The 27,419-nt window shown below is 44.6% G+C and overlaps 1 protein-coding gene across 2 annotated transcripts in view; it reads right to left on the minus strand.

Annotated features, from left to right (window-relative positions):
• The window catches only part of PRKAB2 (protein kinase AMP-activated non-catalytic subunit beta 2), a 359,499-nt gene that overhangs the window by 107,996 nt on the left and 224,084 nt on the right, over positions 1-27,419 (minus strand). For both annotated transcript variants that reach the window (XM_086964444.1, XM_086964446.1), the window contains exon 5: positions 23,312-23,432. In XM_086964444.1, the coding sequence (XP_086820570.1) occupies positions 23,312-23,432 (121 nt within the window). The remainder of the gene's footprint in view (positions 1-23,311; positions 23,433-27,419) is intronic.

The following is a 27,419-nucleotide window of genomic DNA, read 5'->3' on the forward strand; positions in this document are numbered from 1 at the left end:
CTATATATCTTAGGTCTCTGCTCTTGATTCAGCCTTTACTCCTTGTTCTTGTATTTAGTCCTGCTGAAGAGCATGTTGATCCTACAGTGTTCTGATTGGCTGAGTTGTATTAATTCACTACAGGTTTAAGGGGACTCCGTTTTTGATGTTATTCAGCACTCCAGGGAAGTACACATCTTTCCTTGGTCTCTACCCTGCATATTGCACCAGACATCCCAGTGCCCTTAAGCCCCCTGTCAATTCACTACTGTACCACATTCATCCGATGTCCTTGTTCTGCTCTGACGCTCCCTGGTGATTTCTGTCCCGTCTGTTCCCAAATCTTACTTTTAGGGGGGTCAGGCATCTGCAAAGTGTTTTTGGGATCCCCACTTCCTTTTTAGGTACTGCAGCATAATGTATTTTCATTATTAATTTACCATTCTATAATGGCCATCAGCCATGTTGTAACACTAAATTAAAAATGGAAAATTTGCAGCTGATCTATGATGACCAGGGCATTTGCATGCATGTGCCATAATGGCTTTATGCACACATGGGCCTCATAAAGCAGGTGCATGCATGCTTCTGTGGCCATCTTGGATTGGCAATTCTGTAATAAAAAACAAATCCTAAATGGACTCTGTTGGACTTAGCCCTTTTGGCAGGTTCACCCCTAAACTTTTTGCTTTTAAATATGACTTGGTGTTGGTTGTTTTTGGCTTCTGCGCCCTTTAACATTGTGTCCCAGTGTAAAGTGCGTGCGCAGTCTGAGTGCGTGTGGTGAGCTTGGCCTGCCCTCCCATAGGAATGCATGGGGAATGTGTGTGTCCATGGTAGTTCCTGATGTGTGGGGAGTGCAGGGGTGAGTTTGGTATGTGTGAACTCATGAGATTAAATGCTGCGCGACGGTGTGCGCAGATTTAACGTGTCTGGTGTGGAAGTGCCACTTCTAGAAGTTGGCATGTCTGTGTAGTAAGTGTGAATTGACTGTCTGGCTTGTGATTGGCTGGAGCTGGATGGTGTGCCTGGCTCCATGTGTCAGGATGGGTCTGCCCCGGTGGTGAATGGAGAGATCCGCATGTTGATGGGAGGGAGGAGTACACCTGGGACCTGAATAGGGCTGGACCTTCCCTACACAATGCTGGCTCCGCCTCCTGTGGTAAGACTGATGTCCCTAGCCTGTCCTGTGAATGGGGAGAGGGGCTGAGCACAACAAAGTGCTTCAGAACTAGCTGCGCCTGGTTTTCCCACTGCCCTGCACCCTCCAGACAAAGAAAATGTATGTATAAAAAGGGGCTGTGACCCTTGTAAGGTTGTTCACTCTGGATCCTATCTTGAGGGGGGCCTGCTGCTGCTGGGTGCCAGGAGATACCTCCACTGGGGACTGACTCCCTGCCTGGAGGGCCCTGTGAACTGGTCCCTGGGCCCAGCATATTGACCCCCCTACCTTCAACATGACTTTCTTAGGACTTTTCCTTGCCCTGGAAACCTTGTGCTGCGCCGTTGGATTTCCCAGTACCTGGTTGCATCTTTCAGCGCTGCACTTGTCCTCCCTGTTCATCCTTGGAGAGAGAATCCCATGGTGAGGGATTCCCCTGTGATGGTGCTTGTTTGCGGCGCGGGTGCCCACCCCACAATGCCTGCCGCATAATTGCCGATTTCGGCGCTGGTGCCCACCCCGCATATTAGCCGATTTTTAATATAACTAGCCGGTGCCCACCCCACCAGGGACCTTGTGCCAGCTTGTCATGCCCTAGCGGGTGCCCACCCTACCAGGGTAATTAACTGGAGCCTACCCCGTATTGCCTGCAGCCTGCCACCAGGCATTGTATATTAAATTCAGAGCGAGCCTTCCCCTCGTGTGCCCCGTGCTGCAGCCAACACAAACTGGAATACTGGGGGCCGCCGCTCTGCCCGCGGCGACCCGGAAGTGTTCCAACAAGAAGCAGGAAGCAGACAGGAGCCTACCCCGCGCTCCTGTCCCGAAGAAGAGCCGGAGGCCGCTGTCAGCCCGGGCACCCCTCCCGTATGGTTGGGAGGAGAACCGCGAGCCGCTCCGGACGTCCGGAGCCTTGCAGGCTCATGGGAGAATTCCCGGTCCCAGGACAGGGACCGGGTGAAAAACCGTCCTGCCCGAGCCGTGGAGGAAGTAAGGCCGGAAGAGAGGAGTAAGAAGCCTCCCCAGCGAGGGAGGCATCTAGACAGGGACCGGAGCCTCGCAGGCTCCCTTCTGACGGTCCCAAAGGAGGCTGCCGCTACGGCAGCAAAGAGAGCCGCCAGGGAGCCCTGGTGAGGAGTGCTCCACAGAACCCCACATGTGAAAGGAGCTGTACCAGAGGAGACCAGGGGAGTCCCCATGACAGCCCGGTGAAAGGGGCTCATTTGTGAAGGGGTTGGGGGGTGTGTTGGGGCACACCCCTGCTCCTGCCGGTACTTCCAACGTCTGGGGCATTTCTTGGGATAGAGTGGCCCCGGAGGGCAGCGGGCCGCTCCCACGTTGTTTGGCAGCAGCTGCATTTGATGATTTAGAGCCCGTGGCTCCAACGTGATTTGGGGGCATTTCTTGATGATTCAGAGACCTATGGCTCCAACGTGGTTTGGGCATATTTATTTTAGAGCCAACGTGGCTCCCACGAGTGCTTGGGGGCATTTTGCTGATTGAAGAACCCAGAGAGAGGGCTCAGGAGGCACACTTATGCCCAGATTCCTTTCCACAGCTGCCCAGCACTTAGTGGGCATCTGCAACATTTAGGAGGTGCCCTGCGCATTACTGCATTTGCAGCTTGCAGCCCGGACATTCAGGACTAAGGGCATTTGAGCCTCACGATAGGCCAGTTGGCCTGGGGTCAGTACCTACTGTGATGCTGCGCAAGGCGAGTGGTGATTTGTGGTTATGTTGATCGTTACCTGATGCCTAATGTGATTTATGCATAATGTGCAATGCCTTTATGCCTGTGATACCTCTAACTGTGATTTCATGATTAGGAGGTTGTTTTGCCTAGTATAGGTTATACTAGTGAGTTTATGTTTCCCTGCGTGATATATGCCTAAAGGGGTTAGGATTGCGTAGTGTGTACCTACCTTTTACCAGTGGTTACTGGTTGTGTTCTGCAAGTATTATTTTGTGCTACAATTATTCTATGTTCTAGAAGTGCTACTAAGTGCTATTTCTGACGGTGGCCCATGTGGCCCTGTCCTGTGTATATAATCCCCTGTAAATACTGCCCAGTGCCCGTTGGCACAGTGTAACTGTGTGATTATGATCTAATGTGTTTATGGTAATACAAAGGCTATTTTTATATATAACCTTGTGTGGCGTTCCTTTTTGTGGTGTACCTAGTGTGTTGCTGCTGTGTGTGTGTTGCGCAGACGCTTTATACATTGCCTCCGGGATAAGCCTGACTGCTCGTGCAAAGCGACCAAGGGAGTGAGCATGGGTTATATTTGGCGTGTAACTCCCTTGCCCTGACTAGAGTGGTGGTTTCTGCCTGGCTTTGGCGCAAGCCTTAGCCAACCAGAAATCCCATTTCTAACAGACTCCTATGCGCCTTCATGCCTCTGCATGCTTCATGAAGGAATGACAGCCGTTTTGCAATTAGATAATGCCATTGTAAGCAAGCATTGGCAAACCCAATTGGCCTTTTACAGCTGAGACCAATGGCTTTGTCAATGCCTATTTCTCTCTCTTATCCATTCCTTGCCTTTCCCCAGGCTCCTTACAAACAAATAGAAGACTGTCGATAGCTAAGAATGTAACTAGAGATCAACCATGGATAATATTAGTGTCTAAATGATATGCAATGTCACTTCCACTACTGTTGACCTTCAAGAGGTGCACAAGAAAAGTGTGTGGCTTACCCTGTCCGCCCAGACTCTTTAGTTAACAGAGCAGTATCCAGGGAGATAAATGGCATTTAATTATATATTCGAATTCAGGGGAAATGTTATAGCAGAACTCCTTGAATGATAAAATGATTTTGACGTGGAATAGCATGTTAAAGTTCTATTGAGAATATATGCAAGGCAAATTGTCTCTGCTTGTGTCCAATCTGCTGAAAATGCTCAATTTTTCACGTGATGTTGGTCTGTTCTCTATATTTATTGCATAGAAGATGGTACTTAGAAGAAGGTCTTCAACTCTTCAATACCCATAGCCCACTTCACCCAGAAATGGAAACATGTTGATGTGAAGCTGTTGCTAAGAAACAATCCAGAGACCCAGGAGAACTCAAGAACTGCCGACCCATCTCCCTGCCCCACTTCACAGCCAAGGTCATGATAAAACTATCAACATCCAGCTAAACAGACATTTGGAGAACAACAACCTTCTGGCCCACTCCCAAGCTGGCTTCAGAGCAAACCACAGCACTGAGACAGCTCAAATTGCAGCTATGGATGACATCAGAATGCTGCTAGACCATAGAGAAACAGAAGCCCTAATCCACCTCGACCTCTCAGCAACTTTCGATTCTGTATTCCACCACACACTGATCAACAGACTGCACCAGATCGGCATCCAAGTAGCAGGATCACTTCCTACCTCACAGAAAGTACGCAGACGCTCATCATCCCTCCCTACTCCTTGCTCCCTAAGAACATCACCCGCTGTGTACCTCAAGGCTCATCCCTCAGCCCAACCCTCTTTAACGTATACATGCCAACCCGGGCCAACATCTTCAGGAGCTACAGACTCAACATCATCTCCTATGCAGACACCCAACTCATCCTCACGCTTGCAAGGCACTTCACAATGAACTATCGTGCCTTAACAAATGAGTGAATTTCCACCAACCTACCAGGGAACTCCATTTGAGATCTCACTCCCTAGCAGCTACCCAGCACATCGGCCGGGCAAACCCACCCAGCTGGCTAAGACTTGGAACATGCTCCCCCTATACGTCAGAGCAGCGCCGGCGCTCCAACAGTTCAGGAATGCCCTCAAAACCTGGATGTACAACCAATAGGAACAGGCAATGTAATACCGCTACCGGACCCCACACCACAGCGCCTTAAGATAGACAAGGGTGAACCAGCCACGCTATACAAATCCTGATTGATTGATTGATACTTGCAACAGCTGCTCTTGAAATAGGTAGCAACACTGCAGCAGGTGACTGACAACCATGCACAGGTGTGTGGGAGGTTCTTTGCACCCCCATCATAGTATTAATTTACTGACCGATTAGGTGGAAGAGTGCCCATTTTCCATACTTGCATTAGGACCAATAACACATTTAATCGGAATAGGGATCCAGATTTACTAACCTTTGACGCAAAGCAGTGAAGCAAGGCAACTTGTTTAGTTGAGTTACCTGAAAGGGAAAGAGCAGAAATGTGCCATATCTACCACGATATGGCACACTTTTGCTTTCTCATAGCATTGGCGCCCTGGAGGCAGCCTACTACCAACGTAGCACCCTTATACCACTGTGCAAGGGAGACTGCATTACATGTATAATTGTTTTTGCCCAGGAAGGAATACAGACTGCAGCATGCATTGACAGAGGAAATAGCAGGGAGAAACTTATTCATCTCCTGGTTACTATATCCTCTAAGAAGTGTAACAATTACACTCAATCCCAGGTTTAAAAAGCTTTGTAAATCCGAGATTGAGGTAAATCTATGGGTGGATGCACGGAAACATCCATGCTCCACCAATGAAACGCATCAGAGATCAAAATATAAAGCAAGACAGTGCAAGCCGCTGCATTGTGTGACATTTCTTTACAATGCCACACAAGGCTGCACAAGTCTCTTAATTATCACTGAAAATTAAAATGATTCATAGTTTGGTTGATTTGATTCTAATATGTGTATTGTATTGTGTTTTTAAGGTTTTTTAACATTCTGAAACTAGAATAAATAAATAACATAACATTCCGTCCTGCCACAAAGAGCCTTCGATTTCCAGCGCTTCTATCTCTGAAAATGTTTTAATTCATCACCCTTGTACTTGCTGCCTTACTTTTCCTGTGTGGCAGCATCTACAACCCAGAGGTTCTTGATATCACAGAAGAGGTCCTGCTTGTCCACTTTTTGGAGGGTGTCCGCAATGTTGCCAGCGTCTGTTTGCATATTGGGTACCCCACAATTGCCACAGTGCCTCATACCATCATTAACAGGTACAAACAAGTCCTAGCTGTGGCAGTAGAGACAGACTACAGCTTCCCTTTGGCAGATAAGGTCAAGGCTTTCCAGGCTGAACCCTCTGCCTTTGTGGTTGCTGCTCCTGTTGCTGCGGCTGCAGCTGTTGCTGCAGCAGCTCCTAAGGAGGAGAAGAAAGAGGAATCTGAAGAGTCGGACAATGACATGGGATTTGGCCTTTTTGACTAGTCTCGATTCAACCATATCCTCTGCTGTAAAGGAAATAAATACCTTTCCTTGGGGGAAAGAAAAAAGTTAATACTATATTTTTATTTTTAATTATAATTTGTGTTCAATGGTATAGAAACAGGAAAGAGGCATGACTTTTTTATGTGGTTTTCTTTTAAAGTATTGAGGTATTGTTATTTATTTGGAACCCCTTTGTGGATATTTATTTATTTAAACAGTTTTGTTATGATTTTTTAGAAATGTATTTATAATATTTCATTTAATAATATTTTTTATACCATAACCACCATCAACTTTCCAACATGTATGTTTTTTAAACTTAAATACATCAAATATCATTTATAATTTAAAATATTTATTGTTAATGCAAAGGGATTACAGACACATTTATTTCTTGAAATATTTATTCTATTAAAATTTTTAACAATGTTAGGTATTTTTTATACATATTAAGGATATCAACTCCCACATTTATACTTTCGTATCTATGGAAAAATATGTCCTTTTTTATTTTTACTGCAGTAATTTGTTTGTAATGTAGTTGATATTTTTACATTAGTGTATGCAGTCAATTGAAGTTTGCGTTTGAGAATGGCAGTTTACAGTGGTGCCGGTCATGTAAGAACTCAGGGCCTGATTACGAGTTTGGTAGCTCATCCGACCACCGAATCCGTGGTGGAGGTGCAGTGGCAGTCTGAAAATGCAGCACCTGCAGTCCGAAAGCCATCTTATGAGTACAGCGATTGGAGCACTTTGAAACCGCTGCAACCGCCAGGAATCTGCAATCCATGTCGGTGGTGCGGCGTAGTAAGGCCACAATATGCTTGGCCCTGCTCCCACACCGCCAAACTCGTAATCAGGCCCCTACTGTTTTTTAACATTTTAAACATTTAGGCATACCTATTTATAGTAAGGAGGGATGTCTATGGTAAGATTTAATGTAATGTTGTTACGGTTTCTTTGTTTTTTTATACTTTTTGTTCATATACAGGTTGCCTGAGTCTGTGACTAAGTCATGCCCTTTTATTTTGGAGATCACATTTTTTAATTAGAAGGGATATTATTTCTTATATGTTTTTATATTCGTTAAAGGTTCCATACCTTTTTGTATTATATCGAGCATGTTTTGAAAAAAATTGGGGGGAACTTGCAGAATTGCATTACTTTGTTCAGACATAGGTGGATGTTGGTGAAAGTAACCAACTTAATTTTCCTCCCTCTAGCTTTTTACCCATTGTGAATAGGGTGGGTTTTTCAAAGAATGTTTTGGGGATTTTTATGGCTTAGCATATAGATTTATTTTGATGCATACACAACAAAGAGGAGCACAGGGTATAAGGCAATAATGACTGCACCTATCAATAATCTGGTTTGAGTGATCCTACACTCCGGGTGCTAAGGACCTGAAGCTCAATACCCCTAAGCTTCCAATGGAAATCCCCACAATTTCCAATAAAATACAATGATCCAGCACTCCACTCAAGAAAGTCAACAATAATCAAATTTAACAGAAATTAGAATACATTCAGCAGGACTTTATATAAATGTTCTTTTATTCATATTCTTCTTCAGAATCACACAATGATAGCCAACACGTTTCGTCCCTAAGGACTTCTTCAGGGCAAAAATAGTGATGTGAAGTTTTTCTAACTGGTCCTTCAACCACTTCTCACAGTCTACAATTTTCTTTTTAGGCTGCCACCTACACAGTAGGGGCCTGGATTCTAATGTCTGTTAAATTTGATTATTGTTGACTTTCTTCGGTGGAGTGCTGGATCATTATATTTTATTATAGATTTATTTTGACTCTGTCTTTGTGTGCTTATAATCACATTACTTTAGTGTGCTGGTAAAAATAATTCAAATTTTACTAATAACCATAGAACATAGACTACTCCAAGTAGGACTAATTTAATAATAAGATAAATTGCCACAAAATAAAAGCTCATGGATGAATAAATAATATTGTTTAGCCAATCATGTTCGTTTTCAAGACAGGAGAATAATGTAGAGCATGGGTTTATAAGTTTGTCTTTGTAAGTAAATTCAATAATGAAGTATGTACACAATGTTTTCCACATAGTCTGGTCCCCCAAATGTTCTAAACTGCTGAGGTTTAAAAAGGAGCCTCTCATTCTTCTACATGTCCAGGAGGTAATACACAACCGGTTACCTTTTTAACCTTAAACTGTAGTTTACTGTCAGACCTATAGTCCTTTGCTAAGGATGTTTTTTGATTTTCTCCAAAATGTCTGGGAAAAATGAACAAAACATCAGTGAATTTGTGTTTCAGGAAATAGTTAATTAATAGTGGTTGTCCTGAAAGTTCAAAATCAATTATTATTTTCCTAGGCCTTTTATACATATCTTTGTTATTTAATTACTGATCAAACATCAGTATAAGTTGAGGATTGTTTGTCTGGCAAAAAGGCTTTCATTAGAGGCACTGTGCTAATATTTATGTTACTATTTATAGCATAAATGGGTAGGGTATTGTTTTAAATGTCCCATCCATCATCTAGATTTCACTATTTTCCAGGCTAACAGTGTTATAAGGTTTTGCAAATATTAGTCTTCATTTTAGAGGTTTTTTATTATCATAGAGAAGGAATGGTTCATGGTTGTAGTTGTCTCTTAGTCTCAGAGGATTATCAATATCATTTGATGGATTTCGCTGCACAATATTCACCTATCTTTTTATATACATTTTAAATTTGGAATTATAGCCATCTCTTCAGCAATATACATATGGATATTAATTACCATTTCCCTTATAACTAAATGACTGGGCTCAATGGAGGTGGCTCCAAAGGCATTCATGTGATGTATATTTTCTCTCACTTCCAACTCTGTTGTAGGTACAGAGTGGTGTTGTTCAGTATCCATTCTACAAAATCACCAAGTGTAACCATTCTGCATTTGCAAAAAGTAGATAAGTAATTCACACATCTCCAGTGAGCCTGTGGTTCAGTTTGCTCCTCAATTCAATAAATGCATTCCTCATGCTTGAGTAATTGATTTCCCATTTCCCATGTTCATCATTGTACCTGTATAAAATGGCAAAATTAAACTATTACTGTTTTTAAATAATTACGCTATTTATGGTCTTTCTCAAAATTCCATGTAGTGATTTTTCTTCCCAATATCTTATGTAGGCCCTCATTACGATGGCAGTTAAATGAGCATCTGACTGCCATTGCCACAGGCAGGTGTTTGTTTGACAATGACTTGACGGTCCCACCTGCCCGATTAGGATAGGACCGTCAGCACAGTGTTTGGAACGTGCCTTTTTTGTACTGGGGCTTGCGCTGCACACCAGGAAAAGGGCCACAGCACAAGCTGCAGTTCAAACAGGCACTTTTCAAACATCTATTCACTGTGTGCCAGGCACAATGTAGTGCCTTGTGTATGGATGTTTGGGGAGGAACCAAATGTGCCTCCTCTGGTCACGTAGCAGTGGTCCATGGTGGTGGGGGCCCTACTTGGGGTCCCAAAGTCCCTTTCTGACTGCCTTTTCATGGCAGTGGAACTGTCATCAAAAGACTGTGGGAAATGGACATCCTAATCCCTAAGGCGTGCCTCCATTGTAGGAATTAGTGTCCGACTGCGACCGCTCCGGTCCAACTGTCCACACTGTAATATGGCAGTCAGACCGACAGCATGGATGTTCTACCAAATGAGACCCCTAGTATTTTGTTTGATATTATGAAAAATATCTTCTCTAGATTTTTTCTTTTCTTTCTGAAATAGACAAAAAAAATATTTAAAATTTGTATTGCATACTAATTTTTCCTAATTTATTCCCATTTTCTAATTTGTTGAATTAAAAATAACTTAGTAGAAGCTGTGGGAGACTCATTTTTTTAGTCAGTACCTGCTTGTGGTTTACCAAAAAAGCTATTTTAAACACACATTTTTAAAGGTTATTTAACATTTTCCAATCGGATTCAGTGTGACAGTTGCATTACTGGCCTGAAAACTGGTTAATCTGTTGAAAAAAAATTAAACATCACTTTTTAGCTTGCTGTTTTCTTCTTGCTTATTTAAGGTAATTTTTGTTAAGATGTGCTTACTCTGTCAGCTAGATAGCACCAGAGCTCTTTGAAATGTTGTGTTGCTGCTAGAGCTCATGCTGTCACCTCGGAGCCTGACATTGACAGATTTAGGAAAGATGGAGGTCGTTATTTATACTGTTGTAATTGTTTTTAACGTAATCTCCAATATTTACAGCAAAATATTTAGAATGTATGTTTTTGTGATAAGTATTTCTGTGACTAAAACACGTTCTTATTTTTAAGATTTGACTAATTATTTTTGAACTTTTTTTGTTAAACGTTGCCGTCATATTTGTAACCTACCATGATATAAAAACATGCGTGCTAACAACTTTACATTCATACTATTGCCATAGGTTGCCCAAAGCCAAAGAAACCCAGGTCTGGCAAATTATTTCAACATATGCTTGAAAGCATGAACAATTTCTTTTCCAAGCACTTACAACTCATCAAACAACTACAAGAGTCCATTGATTCTTTACAGTTAAAAGTGGTTCAAGGGTGCCAAACATTGCCAACTCCTGGTTGAACACTAAGAGGGCAGGACAGAACTGTTTTAGTAATCATCTTTACTCTTTGTTTTGGACGCCACTCCTGATCTCAGTACCTCTCCTAAAAAACAAGGAGACTACCCTGAGGCCTTATCTTTCAGTCAGGTGTTTTTGAAAGAAGACCTGGAGGATACTTTAAAATAGAGTTCTTGCCTTTGCACACTTCTGAGAGCTCACATGATGCTATGAATAGTTGAAGATTGTTAACATTATTCCCTGATTTTAATTGCATAAAATACAATGACATTTTACAAGAACACATTGTTTTTTTTTACCAGATAAGCCATAAATATGTCAGTAGATCTGGCAGGTCATGTCATACTTGACAAAATCAAGGGCAAAAAAATCATAGTTTACACCAATGGGCATTTTGAAACACCCGTATTATTTTGAGACCCAGACATGTGAAGTTATCACACAATATTAGCTTCAAAACACACTTCCTGGCTATGATGGGCACTGTTGGAATTTTATTGGTCCAGAATTTCTCTCTGCAAATAAAGGCAGCAATTTAGAAATTACATTGTTTAGGGCTGAAACAACATAAAAGATCTGTACAGATAAATTATGTTCATAAAAACAAAATCATGATGGGCAATGTGGCAGACCCTCACATAACTACTTTCTTCCACTCAAAGCTAAATCAAGACTGCTGATGTGGTCGATCCAAATTCCAACATCACCTATGGATTTCTCAATTTTAGTGTTTAGAAAATTGCCGGAATAGAGAAGCCACTCAGATTGGGTGGCGAGGACATAGTAAGTTATTAATATTAGTTTTCTATAATTTGCATAGAAAAATCTTGGAAACTTGTCAGTTTCATAACATATGAAACTTTTGCTTCAAAAAGGTCAATATTAGAGGTTAGACAAAACAGCAGTCCTCTTACTGTAATTGAACCTTCTTTGGTATTAGGAGACCCCAAACTGATAATTACAAAAAACTACTTGCTCTCTTGTTTGAATCCATCCAATTTAATTTGGTCACCTGGCAACTCTTCAATATAAACATATATTTATTGACCCCCAACTATTCTTAAATGTATTACTTCTTTAAAAGATGTCTTAGGGGACATTGAGTGTCTGATGAAAGAGTAGGTAAATCATAATAACAAAGGGCCTCAACACTAACTTATTAAAGTATGAGGATTCTAATATTAACCCCTTAAGTGCTGCCGTCGGCCAACGGTCGTCGCGAGCACTACCTTGCCAGTGCTGCGCACGACCGTTGGCCGACGGGCCAGCATTTGTTCTTCGAACGTTCAGCACTGGGCGCTGAACGTTTGACGCTCCTATGAGGTTAAAATTAGGACTACCAGTGCAACATCCCACTATCTTAGTATATTTCCCAGCACAGCTTAAAGTCATATTTTCTAGATTTACACTTTCTAAATGGTCCCTACAATCAAGATTGTCCTGCTCAAAAGACTTGTTTTTTCTACAGGCAGACTACGATCCTGGACAATTTTGCAGGTTACTGAGTTTTATTGTAGGCCTATAGCCCACCGTAGCAGGCTATACCGGCTATTAAAGGCCACAAGGAAAACAAGGGAATCCTACCCACTAAGGAACCAGGGTCAGTACTATATATCGGAAAAACAATGGTTCCAGTGGCACAATAAATGTATGACTGATAGTCAATGCACTGTATGTTAATTAATAACAATTATTATTGAGGGTTAAAAGAGGGTATCCGACAGAGAAACAACTCAACACAGAAGATTTCATATCATCATTGAATTTTATATATCTTTGTTTCATTTTTTCATTCTTTTTCAACAAACAATAAATATTTGTAGTGTTATAAAATTAAGTGCAATTGACCCAAGTGTAAAGTGAAAACCAAGAAAGTACAACAATTATGCAAAACTAATAAGAACAGGAGTGACGTATAAGGTTTCTAAAAGAAATAATAGTACAAGAAAAACGACCAGCACTTGATAATAAAGACAATAATTTCTAACAATGGCTATCAAGAATCATAGGCACTGTTCATGGGGTTCGTTTTCTGGGGGCGTCGACGGCGTTTCGACCCATGCAGTATAACGGGTCTCGTCAGGACTAGGCAATGTGGGACTCTAGACGTACAATTTATACGTGAACTGGGTACTCGCTCGAGAGGTGACCACCAGCGTGAATAGAAGAATAATTGCACTTACAGTGAGCCCAGCCGGGTACACTGTTGAATCCGGATCGCGGAAGTCACATCGAGGTACTGAAGAAAGTACCTTAGCTCATCCAGCGGGTATCGTCCCGACTTGGTATTGCGATCGAGCAATTCCATTGAAGCGGCGTACATTAATGAAACTGGGAACTGCCAAACGCCGTGTTATTCTCAATTAAGCACACAACCGACTCCACTAAATCTGGTAGTCTCTTGCCCTATCCTGGTGCAGTTGTGTAAAGCTCATAGGCGACCTTGGCCTCATCCATCCATTTAACCACGACAGTGTACCCGGCTGGGCTCACTGTAAGTGCAATTATTCTTCTATTCACGCTGGTGGTCACCTCTCGAGCGAGTACCCAGTTAACGTATAAATTATACGTGTAGAGTCCCACATTGCCTAGTCCTGACGAGACCCGTTATACTGCATGGGTCGAAACGCCGTCGACGCCCCCAGAAAACGAACCCCATGAACAGTGCCTATGATTCTTGATAGCCATTGTTAGAAATGATTGTCTTTATTATCAAGTGCTGGTCGTTTTCTTGTACTATTATTCCTTTTAGAAACCTTATACGTCACTCCTGTTCGTATTAGTTTTGCATAATTGTTGTACTTCCTTGGTTTTCACTTTACACTTGGGTCACTTGCACTTAATTTTGTAACACTACAAATATTTATTGTTTGTTGAAAAAGAATGAGAAAAGGAAACAAAGATATATAAAATTCAATGATGATATGAAATCTTCTGTGTAGAATTGTTTCTCTGTCGGATACCCTCTTTTAACCCTCAAAAATAATTGTTATTAATTAACATACAGTGCATTGACTATCAGCTATTAAAGGCCAGCTTCAGCATAAGTAGGATTCCCTCATTTGAGGGGGTTATGGGGATGACCCATTTATACCTGCATTATCAGTTTAGGTGCTTGCTTTCCATACACGACTGGTTTAACGGGGGCTGGTATGACCTGGCCAGCAGGCTTGAGCTGGGTGAGTTAGGCCTGACCAAAATCCACTCTATGTTATACGGGGAACCCATTCTGTCCCGGTTACCAGAGGTGACGCGCTCAATGCTGTTGGCCTGGCGGGCAGCGCTGCGACACACTCAGCGAACACAAAAGCTGACCCAGTGCAGGCCACTCTGGCAAGGCACCTGGCTTAGAGAGGTTAGTGGGCTGCAGGGTTTTAGATCTTGGGGCCTTGTAGGGATCTCACAGTTGTCTGATGTGTGGGCAAACGGTCACATGGGTTCCTTCAAGGACCTCCGCACCCAGTACTCCCTGCATCAGACACAATTTTATAAATATCTACAGCTGCACCATACCCTCCACGTACACCTCTCGGAGGACATGCGGATCTCCGAATACAGCCCTCCAGAGGCGCAGATTATGTTTGGGGACCTGGGGAGGGGGTATCTCCTGTATCTACCGGACCCTGGTCAATAACACCCCGACCTCGCAAGATCGACTCTGAAACCAATGGGAGGAGTGGGTGGGCAATCTAGAGGAGGGAGACTGGCGAAATGCTCTTATGGCTCCCAGGACGGTCACCGCGTCTGCCATGCTCCGTATGGTCCAGCTACTTGCATGCAGCCTACTTGACCCTGACACGCCTTCATCGGGCAGGTTTTTGCCCGCCCCCGCCTGCACCAGGTGCTCTCATGAACCGGCTGATTTCTTTCACATGGCATAGGCATGCCCCTGCTTGACACAGTTCTGTGGTAACATTGAGGAAGAGCTCACAGAAATACTGAGGTGGGGAGTCCCTCACGGCCACGCAATTCTGGGTATCACAGATGGGTTGGATGGATCCAGAATTGAAATGTTGTTTCTTACTACAGCGATGGCGGTGGCTAAGAGTGACATAGCTGCATCCTGGAAATATCCTGATCCCCTGTGTGTTGGGAAATGGCGGAGAGGGGTTGACTGGTTTGCCAAACAAGAGAAAACATGTAAGAGGCAAGCAGTTGTCCCAAAAAGTATAGGGTGTGGGTCAAGTGGGTAGGGGAGGTTGGAATAAACATGCAGGAAATGTTCAATTGCTTTTATTTTGTACCTTACCGGCTCCGAGCTGGGAAAGAGTCGAGCTGATGACTGTAACCTTTCATTCTCACTGTACACTGATGATTGGCTGGCATTATTTGTTGAGAAAACAATAAAAGTGTTTTTTTTTTTTAAAAAAGCCCGCTCCAGCTTTAAATGTTCAAGTAAAAGGGCGCGGGCCTTTAATAGCCGGTATAGCCCAGCTACAAAGGGTTATAAGGCTATTAGAACATTCTGCCACTAGAGGCAGAATGTTTTAACAAATAAAACAAAGGCGCCTCTGAGCCAGAAGGGGTTTAAATCGCCACGAGCTCCGAGAGGCCTTTGTTCACAGCAACAGCTGTGAACAAAAGCAACATTGGAATGTTGCCCTGTAGAAGCACAGAGCATTCCACATTCCAATGTTCTAATATGTTTTATCTTTGAAATGAGAGATAGCCCATAAAGAAACCATAATCTATAATGCAACCATAATCCACAAACGTAATGAATATGTTACTTACCTTCTGTAACAATATATCTGTAAGAGACATAGGTTAGTTATGGGTTCCTTACCTTAGAATTACCCCTAGACATCAGACTGGATCCAGAGAATTTTTTCCTTAGCAGTACCGCTGTGCGTCGATAGGTGACGACGGTCAACTCTGCGATGCCGGTATGACATCAGGGTATCTACTTAGATACCACCCTTGCGTGGTGATGTCAGTTCTTTAAACAACATTCCACACCAGAAGCTCAGTGCCATGCAAAACACTGTCCCCTGGTGCACAAAAACTAGGGCCCTGAAAGGGAAATTCCTTACCCTAGAAACCAGTTCGCAGAACAGGGAGGATAGGTGGGGCGGTGAGGAATCCATAACTAACCTATGTTTCTTACATATATATTGTTACCGAAGGTAAGAAACTTGTTTGTCTGAAAGAGTCAGTTAGTTATGGATTCCTCACCTCAGAATAGATACCCCAGCAATACCAACCCCGGTGGTGGGTCTGTGAGCCAAATTCACACCAGAAAGTCCTGGAAAACCGAACGACCGAAGAAGCCGTCCCTCCGGACTTGGCAGTTCAGGCAATAGTGTTTGGTAAACGTGTGCAGTGAAGCCCACGTAGCTGTGTGGCAGATATCATGAAGGGGGACTCCATGTCCCAAAGCAGTAGTGGCTGTCGTCGCCCTGGTAGAATGGGCGCGCAACCCCACTGGAAGTTCCTTTGTAATGCACGGTCGGACCTTTCTTGGCGCCCACATAACCGACAAAGAGCTGGTCATCCACCCCGAATTGTTTTGTGCAATACAGATTGAAGGAAAGCACACAATTCGGATCCAGACGGTAGAGTCTCTACTCCTCTTTTGAAGGATGCAGAGGCGGAAAGAAGGTGGGCAAAGTGAAGGTCTGTACTATATGGAAAGAGGTAACCACTTTGGAAAGGAAAGAAGGCCTACAGCGGAGGACAACCTTGTCTTGTCCGGATGAAGAGCCAGGAAAGGAGGCTTAGAAGAAAGGGCCTGTAGCTCACTCACCCTGCGAGCAGAGGTGATGGCAACCAGAAAGGCAGTTTTGAGGATTAAAAGTCTGAGAGGACAGTTATGTAGCGGCTCGAAGGGAGCACACATCAAATAAGTAAGAACCAGGTTCAAGTCCCACTGGGGCATCACAAAAGAAGCAGGAGGAAACAAATTAGTAATGCCATTAAGGAAGTGATTTACAATAGGGAATTGAAAAGAGAAGTCTGGTCAGGCAGCTGAAGGAAGGCGTAAATGGCTGAAAGATGGCCTTTAAGAGTGCCCAGAGTAGAGCCCTGCTGTGCCAAAGAAAGAGGGAAGAGGAGAACCTCTGAAAGGGGGGCAGAAAGATGATCCACAGCCTTTGCTGCGCACCGTGTCACAAATCTGTTCCTTCTACAGGTGTATACGGTTTAGTGGAGGGACGCCGGGCTGTCAAGATAGCATTACAGACTTCGGGAGGAAGGTCGAAAGTTGTCAACTGGTGCCGCTCAATCTCCACACAAAGAGGTGGAGGCTTGACAGGTTCGGGTGGAGGACCATCCTGTGCTGCTGCGACATAAGATCCTCCGGGAGAGGCAGTCTGATCGGAGGATCGATGGCCATGTGTAAGAGATCTTGATACCAGACTCTTAGCGCCGAATTCGGAGCCACAAGAATGACTTGGGCCCAGTCGCCAAATAAAAATCTCTTAATGAGGTACCACATGCATTTTTTTGTCACAATTTATTTCAATATGGTTTATCATCTTTATTGTTAGAATTTACTTTCTGTCTTGTGTAAGATATAAATAAAAATCAGCTTACTCACCAAAAACATTACCACGAAACAATATCTATTACTACCTTGATTTTCTGCTCTAAAACTGCGTTGTTCACTAGATGAGCAATTTTCATTCAAGTATATGTTTCTTGCATTCACAAATCGTTATTATATTATATATTATAAGCAATTTTCAATCTACCTTTCCATCTACCTGAAAACCATTGTTGTGTGCAGTGACCCCAGATGCGTTAGTGTGTTCTTGTTAGTGATTGATAGAAAAATATACTGTAAAACAAAATACCTACATGTGGGAGATGGACCTAAACTGGAAAAAATTTCAAACTGTAGATTGACTCTAAGCAGGAACTGAACAAAACTAAAAATGTATCTCCAGGTAGTACCTGTGCTTCTGTATTGCAGAAGAGATGTGTATTGAACAAATACACAAACAAGGGATTTTTTTTTTGAAAGACAATACTACTAGAATTCTGTGCAATCGTTGAGCCAGCACTACTGCTGCTCATCTTATGTTGGCCACAGTACACTTGGTTCACATGTTCTGATAGGAGCTTCAAGGAGTACTGCTCAAAACGTGGAGTCAAGAGTACAGGTGCTCACTGACTGACACTAATAACTGCACATGGTCCGATCAGTGGACCTTTGGTAACTGCTTCTTTTCGTTTAAATTTGTTTATTGAGTTTTAAATTTGGTTCAATCTTAACAGGCGTCATCACTGATCACACGTATGCATACATTACAGGAGAGAAGCATAGAATACTGTTAACTTACATAGTGAAGACATGCATGCCATTCAGTTTGTGTGCTACATAGTGTACACTGAGTGTGTTAAAGCGCTAATAAACAGTGAGTTAAAAACTGGGACAGGGTTGTGGTGAACAACTTTGGTGTGGGTGACAGTACTCGCCCGGCTCGATGTTCTGCGTTATTTCTGCGTATGTGCATTACCCATGCACTAAGTGTGTGTAATGTTAGCCTAGACTTGATGAACGAACGCGATGTGTATGTGAGGTGCATAGCGCTTGAGATAACGTGAAACCCCTAAACCTGGGTCACCCAACAGTGTCTGACCTACCCTATGTTAGCTATTTGTTCTTGTGTTTCGTTTGTGCTGTGGGGAGTCCTAGTCAGTTCCAGTCCTTCTAGCCAAGTGTTAAGGAGATCTAGTATTATCGCATCCCACGCCACTGCCAGTGGGAGTGTTCGCATCACTAGGGCATCTTCATGGTGCAGCGCTACGCTTTCCACTTGAGTCCGACATGTTAATGATTGCAGTCAGGTTTTTGTATTTGCCGGTTCCAGAGACTTCCAGCACCTAGTGATTATGCGTTTGACTATGATGAGTCCAAGATCTATAAATTGGGTCGTCTCTTTATGCTTCTTGAATCTCTGGTATTGGTCGAAGAGGCAGATTTCCCAGGTACACTCCACTGCACGACCAGTGCTAGGTTCATTGTGACTGCTTCTCAATAAGAGGTAAGAGCTGTGCAGGCCCACAACATGTGCAAAAGGTCTCAATCTACTAGTTTGCATCTAGGGCATTTGGCATCTATACGGCCAAAGTATGGTGTCATATAAGCCCTTTAAAGAAAACAATACGGTATTAAACTGAACCTGGCGTTCCTTGGGATATGCGTGGGTCCTTCTAGGGCGGCGGCCATTCACGTTTGGTGCACTGCCTCTGCAGATCTACCTCCCAGTGTTGTCTGAGCGATGACAGCAGATGCCCCGAATGTGCGCGTAGTGACTCAACAAACCATTTAGTAAGGTGCCTACCAGTACCAATCACATGTAGGTATTGGAAAGTAAGGTGTGTTGTGGGCTCCTGAGTCATGTCTCCCCAACAATGTCCACATTGCCCAACTCAGCGTGGCGTGCAGGAGGAATTGGCCTTGCAGTATGCCACTTTCTTTAGCTCGCGTATCGAACGGCATCAAGTACTTCATATCGTACAAGTCCATGAGGGTCTGCAGTCCTGCAGCTTCTCAGGTAGTGAGCTCTGCAGCGAAGACTGCACGATATTGTCTTGGCGTGCCAAGTATAGGTATGGAGGGTGCATATGGGATAGTTCCTTTCGAGAGCTTTAGACTGCGGCAGAAGCACTTGTAGGTGATTAATGCCAGGAGCTGAGCAGGTGTGGAACAGGGCCTTGACTTGGGGGTGAGTTTAGCCGGGTCTCTATGTGGCAGTGTCCATTAAATGCAGACCAGTAACCCAGTGGGCCAGCCACTGCAGCTGCGCTGCTGAATAATAGTGTTCCATATTAGCCATGGCTTAATCCACCTTGGCAGATGGGTAAGTAGAGTTTTGCCAGTGCTACTCTGCTACTCGTGCCATGCTATATGAACTGCCTCAGGACTCTCTCATCCATGTGGAAAAGCAAGGGTTTGATATACAGCGGTAAGTTTGTAAGATGGAAGAGCTGCCGTGGAAGCACCATTATCTTTTAAGAGCGCAATTTGACCCATGGTGACTGGTAACTGCTTTTGTACTAGAGATACTGGACTCTGCAGGCCTCTGCAACCGGTTCTAAAATGGTGCTTGTTGGACTTGGCCCTTTTGGCAGGTTCACCCCAAAACTTTTTGCTTATAAATGTGACCTAATGTTAGTTGTTGTAGGCTTCTGTGCACTTTAACACTGTGTCCCAGTGTAAAGTGCGTGCACAGCCTGAGTGCGTGTGGTGAGATTAGCCTGCCCTCCCATAGGAATGCATGGGGTATATGTGTGTCCATGGTAATTCCTGGTGTGAGAGGAGTGCAGGGGCGAGTTTGGTATGTGCGAACTCGTGAGAATAAATGCTGCGCAATGGTGTGCGCAGATTTATTGTGTCTAGTGGAGAAGTGTCACTTCTAGAAGTTGGCATGTCTGTGTGCAGTGAATGTGAATTGCCTGTCTGGCTTGTGATTGACAGGAGCTGGCTGGTGTGCCTGGCTCCAGGAGTCAGGATGGGTCTGCCCGGTGGTAAATGAGGAGATCTGCATGGAGATGGGATGAGGAGTTGCACCTGGGACCTGAATAGGGCTGTGCCTTTTCTCCACAATGCTGGCTCCACCCCCTGTGGTGCGTCTGATGTCCCTAGCCTGTCCTGTGAATAGGGAGAGGGGCTGAGCACAACAAAAGTGCTCCAGAACCAGTTACATCTGGTTTTCCCCCTGCCCTGCATCCTTGAGACAAAGGAAATCTCTGTATAAGAAGGGGCTGTGACTCCATGTATGTGTTCTCTCTGGATCCTAACTTGAGGGGGGCCTGCTGCTGCTGCTGGGCACCAGGAAGACTGCCACTGGAGACTGCCTCCCTGCTGGAGGGCCCTGTGAGATGGCTCCTGGGCCCAGCCTTTTACCCCCTACATTCTACCGGACTTTACAGGACTTTGCATTTAAGTGCCTGGGAAGCGCTTTCTTTTCCTTCCTAAGGACGCGCTTTATTTCCCTGAAGAGCGCTTATTGTGGTGCCCTTTTCTTTGGAGGAGCAGCGCTCCTATTTGTGAGTTGCAGCACGGCGCTGCAATCCTTTTTAAAAGGGAATCCCCAACGTGGAGATTCCCCTCAATCTGCGAATTTCGGTGTGGGTGCCCACCCCGTGGATTTTCCGTTTTTGATATCCCTAGCAGGTGCCCACCCCGCCAGGAACGTGTGCAAAGAAACAGGATTCCCCCACATTGTGCTTTTTAAATACCCCTAGCGGGTGCCCACCCCTCCAGGGGCTTTGTGCCGTTATGTTTATAACCCTAGCGGGTGCCCACCCCACCAGCGACTGTGTATTCAAGAAGGAGCCGACCCCTCATCTGCCCCGCATCACCGCCGCGGCCCGGGATACCAGAAAAACACAGTCGCAGCCCGGAAGTGAAGTACTGTGCTGCTTGAGTAGGGGCGGGGCCTCGAGACGGAAGAGGAGTGCCGGTAGAGCCTTACCGGCTCAACATCCAAGTCCCGGGTCCCAGGAGGGGGCCCGGGTGAAGGAGAGAAGTGGCGGCAGAGGCCGCCGATAGCAGCGCGGGGCTCCTGTGATGGAGGAGAGAGCCCCGCGTCGTGCTGAACGAGGCCGCCCCAGAGCCTGCCTTCTGCCAGTGAGGGAGACCAGAAGAAGTACAGTCCGGTGAGTGAAAAAGGACTGGGGGGCTCCGTGCAGACGATTGATGGTGCCTGATTAAGGCAAAGTGGTATGATCACAGCCAGAGCGACCCGTCTTGCAGCGGGCCGCTCCAACATGGGCCATAGTTGTTTTAAGGGGCCGTGTCTGCTCCAGCGTGGGTTAGATTTATCTTAGGGCCTCCGGCGTACCCAGAGCCAGTGCATGGCTCCATCTTGGGGCATATTTACTTTAAAGGGCCCGTATGCTCCGCCATGGGGCACAATGATTTCTAGAGCCTAGAGGGCTCCACAGTTGGGGCACAGTTATTCCCAGAGCCTAAAACGGCTCCAACATTTGGCCACAATTGTTTACAGGGCCGGAGAGGCCCATTGCCTTCCCCCAGTGCTTTGGGGCATGTTTGTTTTCAGAGCCCAGATGGCTCCAACGTGTGGCGTATTTGTTTTAGGGTGCACTGAGAGCCCTTGCCGCATTTTTCCCGACCTCACAGCTGCCCAGCAAGTAGTGGGCAGCTTCACCGTTTAGGTTTTTCTTTCTTGTTAGGGGACAAGTCCTGGACTCAGGAGTGAGACGCACTCCTTCTACCCCACCTTGGCCTGCACAGCTGCGCAGCACTTAGTGCTAGCTGCGACATTTAGGCTTGTGCTCTTGCGCATCTTGGCTTTGGCTGCCTGCGCAGCGCGCCCTGACTATTGGGTCAAAGGGCGTTTGAGCCCCATGGAAGGCCAGTTGGCCTGGGGTCAGTACCTACTGCGATTCTGTGCAAGATAATTGGTGATTTGTGTTTATGTTGGTAATTACCTGATGCCTAACGTGATTTATGCGTAATGTGCAATTCCTTTATGCCTGGGATACCTCTAACTGTGTTTTTTATGATTAGGAGGTTGTTTTGCCTAGTATACTTTATGCTAGTAAGTTTATGTTTCACTGCGTGACCTATGCCTATGGTTATTAGTATTGCGTAGTGTGTACCTTCCTTTTACCAGTAGTTACTGGTTGTGTTCTACAATAGTTATTTTGTGCTACAGTTATTCTATGTGCTACATCTACCATTTCTACTAAGTGCAGATTCTGACAGTGGCCCACCTGGCCCTGTCATGTGTAAATAATCCCCTGCAAATACTGCCCCGTGGCAGTTGGACAGTGTAATAGGTGTGATTATGATCTAATGTGTTTATGGTAATACAAAGGCTATTTTCATATATAACCTTGTGTGGAGTTCCTTTTTGTGGTATGCCTAGTGTGTTGCTGCTGTGAGTATGTGTTGTGCAAACGCTTTACACATTGCCACCGGGATAAGTCCTACTGCTCGTGCCACGTTGCCAAGGGGGTGAGCAGGGGTTATCTTTGGAGTGTAACTCCCTTGCCCTGACTAGAGTGGTGGTCTCTGCCTGGCTTTGGCGCAAGCCTTAGCCAACCAGAGATCCCATTTCTAACAGTGCTTAAGTGTATTATCATCACAATTGGTGACAAAGACAGAAAAGATGCTGCTGGTCCCACTCAACAACCTGCCCTGCCTGCCTAATATTGTCAAAACCCTAATAATCAATCCGTTCTACTTCACTCACAAGAACTGTCTCTCTCTCTCAATCGATTATTTTTGTTTAATGAAATTTCTAGGATTTTATGAAATTAGCAATTCCTATCGAGACTAGCTGTTATTTCACATAAATGTCTATAACTGATCATATAAAATACACAGTTCTTTCTCCCATAACCGCCTCTTGTTCCTGCAGTCCTTTTGAAATGTGCCATCACATTTGTGAATTTTTAAGAACTCTGCAAAACACGCGAAAATAAACTAATAGTCACCTCTACCCGAAGTGTCGGAACTCTCCATAGAATCCAGGTTTAAAGCATCAAAGACTTCAAAGTCAGATTTCTTGACATGAATCAGATTGTTGATTGTACCAAGCTGGCTGGTCACCACAGGCTGAAAGAGAAATACATGCTATAAATCTGCTTCCGTTCTGGCTACACTACTTATCAGTGAACATAGAAAACTTGATTAATTAGATAAACGTTTCTGAACTAGGTAGTAAAATAGAACCAACTACTAGAAACAATGGGCAACCTCCAATCCCCTAGGCACAGCAATCAAAGTACGGAAGAACAATTACTTATATTGTTTTCTTCAACACCACCACTGTACTCCCCCCCCCCTCCCACCAAACACACACTCCACACAATAGTTAATTGTTGGACATGTTTATTCTCCGAACAGTAGTCCACTGGCCATGTGAGGAAGCTTGTGACAATACAAACTATAAGACAAATAAATCAGAACGGTGTATGATAGAAAGAGAAGGCTGGCTGCAAGTGCTATTTTAACATATGGACTATGGCATCATTTTGGGATTACTGGTGCCTTATATTTACTACCTTGTACAAAAGTAAATAGTAGCTTTTCAAAGGACCTTTAAATGCATACACTTCTTTAATGTAAATGTAGCACCATTTATTGTCATATCTAAAGTAAACAACAAAACGTAATACAATAACACACACAGCGAAACAAATACACAAGAAAAACATGCCAAAACAGAACACAACATAACCACCACAGATCAACACGATAACATCATACTGTAGCAATTCAGCACACCAGACCAAATACAACATGACACATCACCATCAGAACAAACTGCCACAAAATAAATATGCATAAACGTTCCTGTCACACAGTAAAACCTCCAGAAACATGCTTTCCTTCGGCGCGCCACCGGCGCGCCCGCTGCGCGGACTTAATGACCGTGTTCTTTTATCTAGTGTGGAGGAGGTCGGGATGCGGCCACCAACTGGACCGCAACCCTTTCCTCCTTCCAGTATGGCGGGTCTAGCACGTCTCTCCTGCAGCGTCAGCGCGTAGTCTGCTGCGCTGCACTGGGAGAGGAAAACACAAGAATAAGGCTAGCACAAAGCGCCAAAGATTCCAGAGAAAGCCACACAAAGTAAGTAAAATACACAGTGATGCAAGTTTTAAAAACGATCTAAATCGTGACACGCTATCCCCCGGCTTTCCGCCTCAGGGGTGAGAGCTAGCAGAATTACCTCTTCCTCCCTGGGGCACTGTTGCTGTTTGGTCATTTATAAAGTATTTAACCATTTTGTGATTTCATTCAATTGTGAACCATATATTGTTTAATGATTCATTGTGAGTATATAACACTGAATCCTTATTGCCTATACTTTTCTTTTTAAAAGTCTCCACTGTGTTTCTCTGTCTTCCTAAATGGTTCTACGCTGGGACCCCCTATATCTGTACCAAGAAATTATATATACATTGTCATGGTACATATATGTGGAGTTAATTATGGTAAAACTTTCCTTACCCATAAAAACTTACCTTCACGCTATTTTTGTCCTCAATATTTTTGACGCCGTTTTGTCCACACAAAATTTATGACACGATATTTTGATCAAACACTGAATACGATTGGCAACATTTCTTTCTGAGGACCATGGGGCACACAGGGGCTACTGGGCCTAACTGTAGGGGTTGAGGCCATTTACTCATGGTGTTCCAGGGCCCGACCTACTATGGATTCAAAGAAACTGGGCCAAGTACCCCTTCTGCACTTGAGTCCATCTTCCCTCCAGGGAGAGGTGTGAATAAAGGATAGTGAACAGGGACTCACAACTCAACATGCACATAGTAGCAGCAAAAAATCATTGTTCATCCAAATATGCACTTTTATGACAAAAGAGAAGTACTTTATTTCTACCGCTAACCACCCAAAATAAAAATAAGACATTGGCAACAGTCACATAGTTCCCCCTAAGGTCGGAGTTCTTGTGTTTCCTTGGAGGTTCCTTGTCCACCTCCTCTACGCTTTAGCAATAAAGTTTATTCCCCAATTACTATTGGTAATATACAGAGTATGCCCCACAAGTAGTCTGAGTCTCAAAAATGCACCTTGACTCTAATTCAGGGTCAGCAGGGATCTAGGACCAAAGCGCTAACTAGCAGCAGGTTCCAGAGTGGCCGACAGGGCCTGAATTCAGTCTTACACACACTAGCAGGCGTGAAGCATCTGGAGTTTCTAAGCGCACTATAAGGGCTTGTAGCAGCAGAAGCTGAGAGGAGTTGTGTTTGCCGCATGCAGCCCTGGAAGCCACACACAGCGGATGCATAGTTCCTCACCCACACTCACTCTGATGGAGCGACCAGAGGCTCTTTGCGGTTCCTCCGGCGTGTAAGGATGCAATGTGTTTCCCGGTGGGTTTGCTGCGATGATTCTGACGTGGGTCCTTTGTCTGGGTGATGTTGCGCTGGTGATAACATGGCATTCTCATTTCTCCAGTGGGGATTGCAGATCAGTTTGCAGTTCTTGATGATACCAGTGGCCACGTCTGGTATACGGGGCCTCTGCATCTTTACAATTTATGGGCTCTAACCTGATCAACGCAGCGAAGTCCTTTTGGTGACAGTCCCTTCCGGGTTACAGCCCACTACCACACAAAGCTATGGCCCTCATCGCATGGTAGAATTTCTATGGCAGTCCGTCCTGATATATGGGATCCCCGCCCCGCCCCACTAAACAAGGCACTGGCACAATTCAAGCATTAAGATACATGGCTCAATTAATGGCAGCCCTCCTCTGGCATACAGGGGTCACAGGCTTTGTCTTACACACAGGCACCAACCTGATCAGTGCAGTAGTAGTCTACTCATACCTCACAAAGGAATTCCACTTGACAGGCCTCCCTACTGAACCTCGCTGCCTCCAACACGCTCCTCTTCCCTACAGGGCACACAGATCTAAGCACACGGGCAGGTGCTGTAGGTCCTGGCTTCAAGGTAGGTGGTCTTGGATCCAGTGGGTGAGCTCCCCTCACCAGGAAGGGAGGCTAAAAGGCCTTGGCCCCCGGTCCTACTCGCAGGCAGAAGTCTTGCTAAGCTTACCCACCTCACACGGCCATCTCGCTGCTTTTTTGGGCCACAAACTCCCTTTTATATAACCCATTTCCAGACACCAAATGTGGTTAGGGTCTGAGCCTTCAAAGATTTATGTCGAGGGTCTGCTTCTTTTGAAGTGCCCACTCACTCTGCTCTCTATTCCTCTGAAAAGCAGTCTGTCACAGCAGGAGCATTTCCAGAGCTGATAACCCCACAACACAGGCCATGTGAGTTCACACCTGGATGTCGGCCACAGTAATATGTGCATCAAAAGTTTACCCAGGGCCCCAGCCCTACTGATTATGATTCTCTTATCAGCCCCATCTCATTTCTTTGAAGTGTACAGGGGAAGCCTGGCTTCCCCCTCTACACTGTGTATCCCACCTAGCTGACAGGAATGCAGCAATACACAAATCTGTCAGGAGGGATTTCGCTAACTCCTCTGCATGTTTCACCATGCAGGACTGGGTCTTCCAAAATGGAACCCTAGGCCCTAATGAATTGTACCATTCACAGGCAACCATACATCCAGTGCAAGTATACAACCTTTACACACTGCAGAGCACTGTATTCCTTATGTTATGTACCACTCATAGGCAGACATACATCAAACACTTACATTTAACATGCTCCCATTGTCCAGCACTGGATCCTTTATGTACTGTACTGTTTGCAGACACACATACATCCAGCACATACTTTTATCCTGCATGCGCTGCACAGCATTACATCCTCAATGTACTGTACCACTCTTAGGTACACATACTCCTAGTACATGCACTCACCATGCACATACTGCTCAGTACTCCATTATGCCTGTATTGTACCCTTCCTAAGCACACATATACCCAACGATGATACACCACTCCTGCGCTGTGCAGCACTTCTCACTCAACAAACTGATGTAGGTCAAGGGTGAGTTAATCACCCAGCAGTGGAACTTTAAAAATGAGTGAACCCATAGGCCCGCTCCAGTGACAGTTTTATAAAGGACCTGTTCACTTCCACTGATCACAACAA

This window comes from Lissotriton vulgaris, chromosome 1_1, assembly GCF_964263255.1.
Source record: "Lissotriton vulgaris chromosome 1_1, aLisVul1.2, whole genome shotgun sequence".
In the NCBI taxonomy this organism is placed as follows: Eukaryota; Metazoa; Chordata; class Amphibia; order Caudata; family Salamandridae; genus Lissotriton; species Lissotriton vulgaris.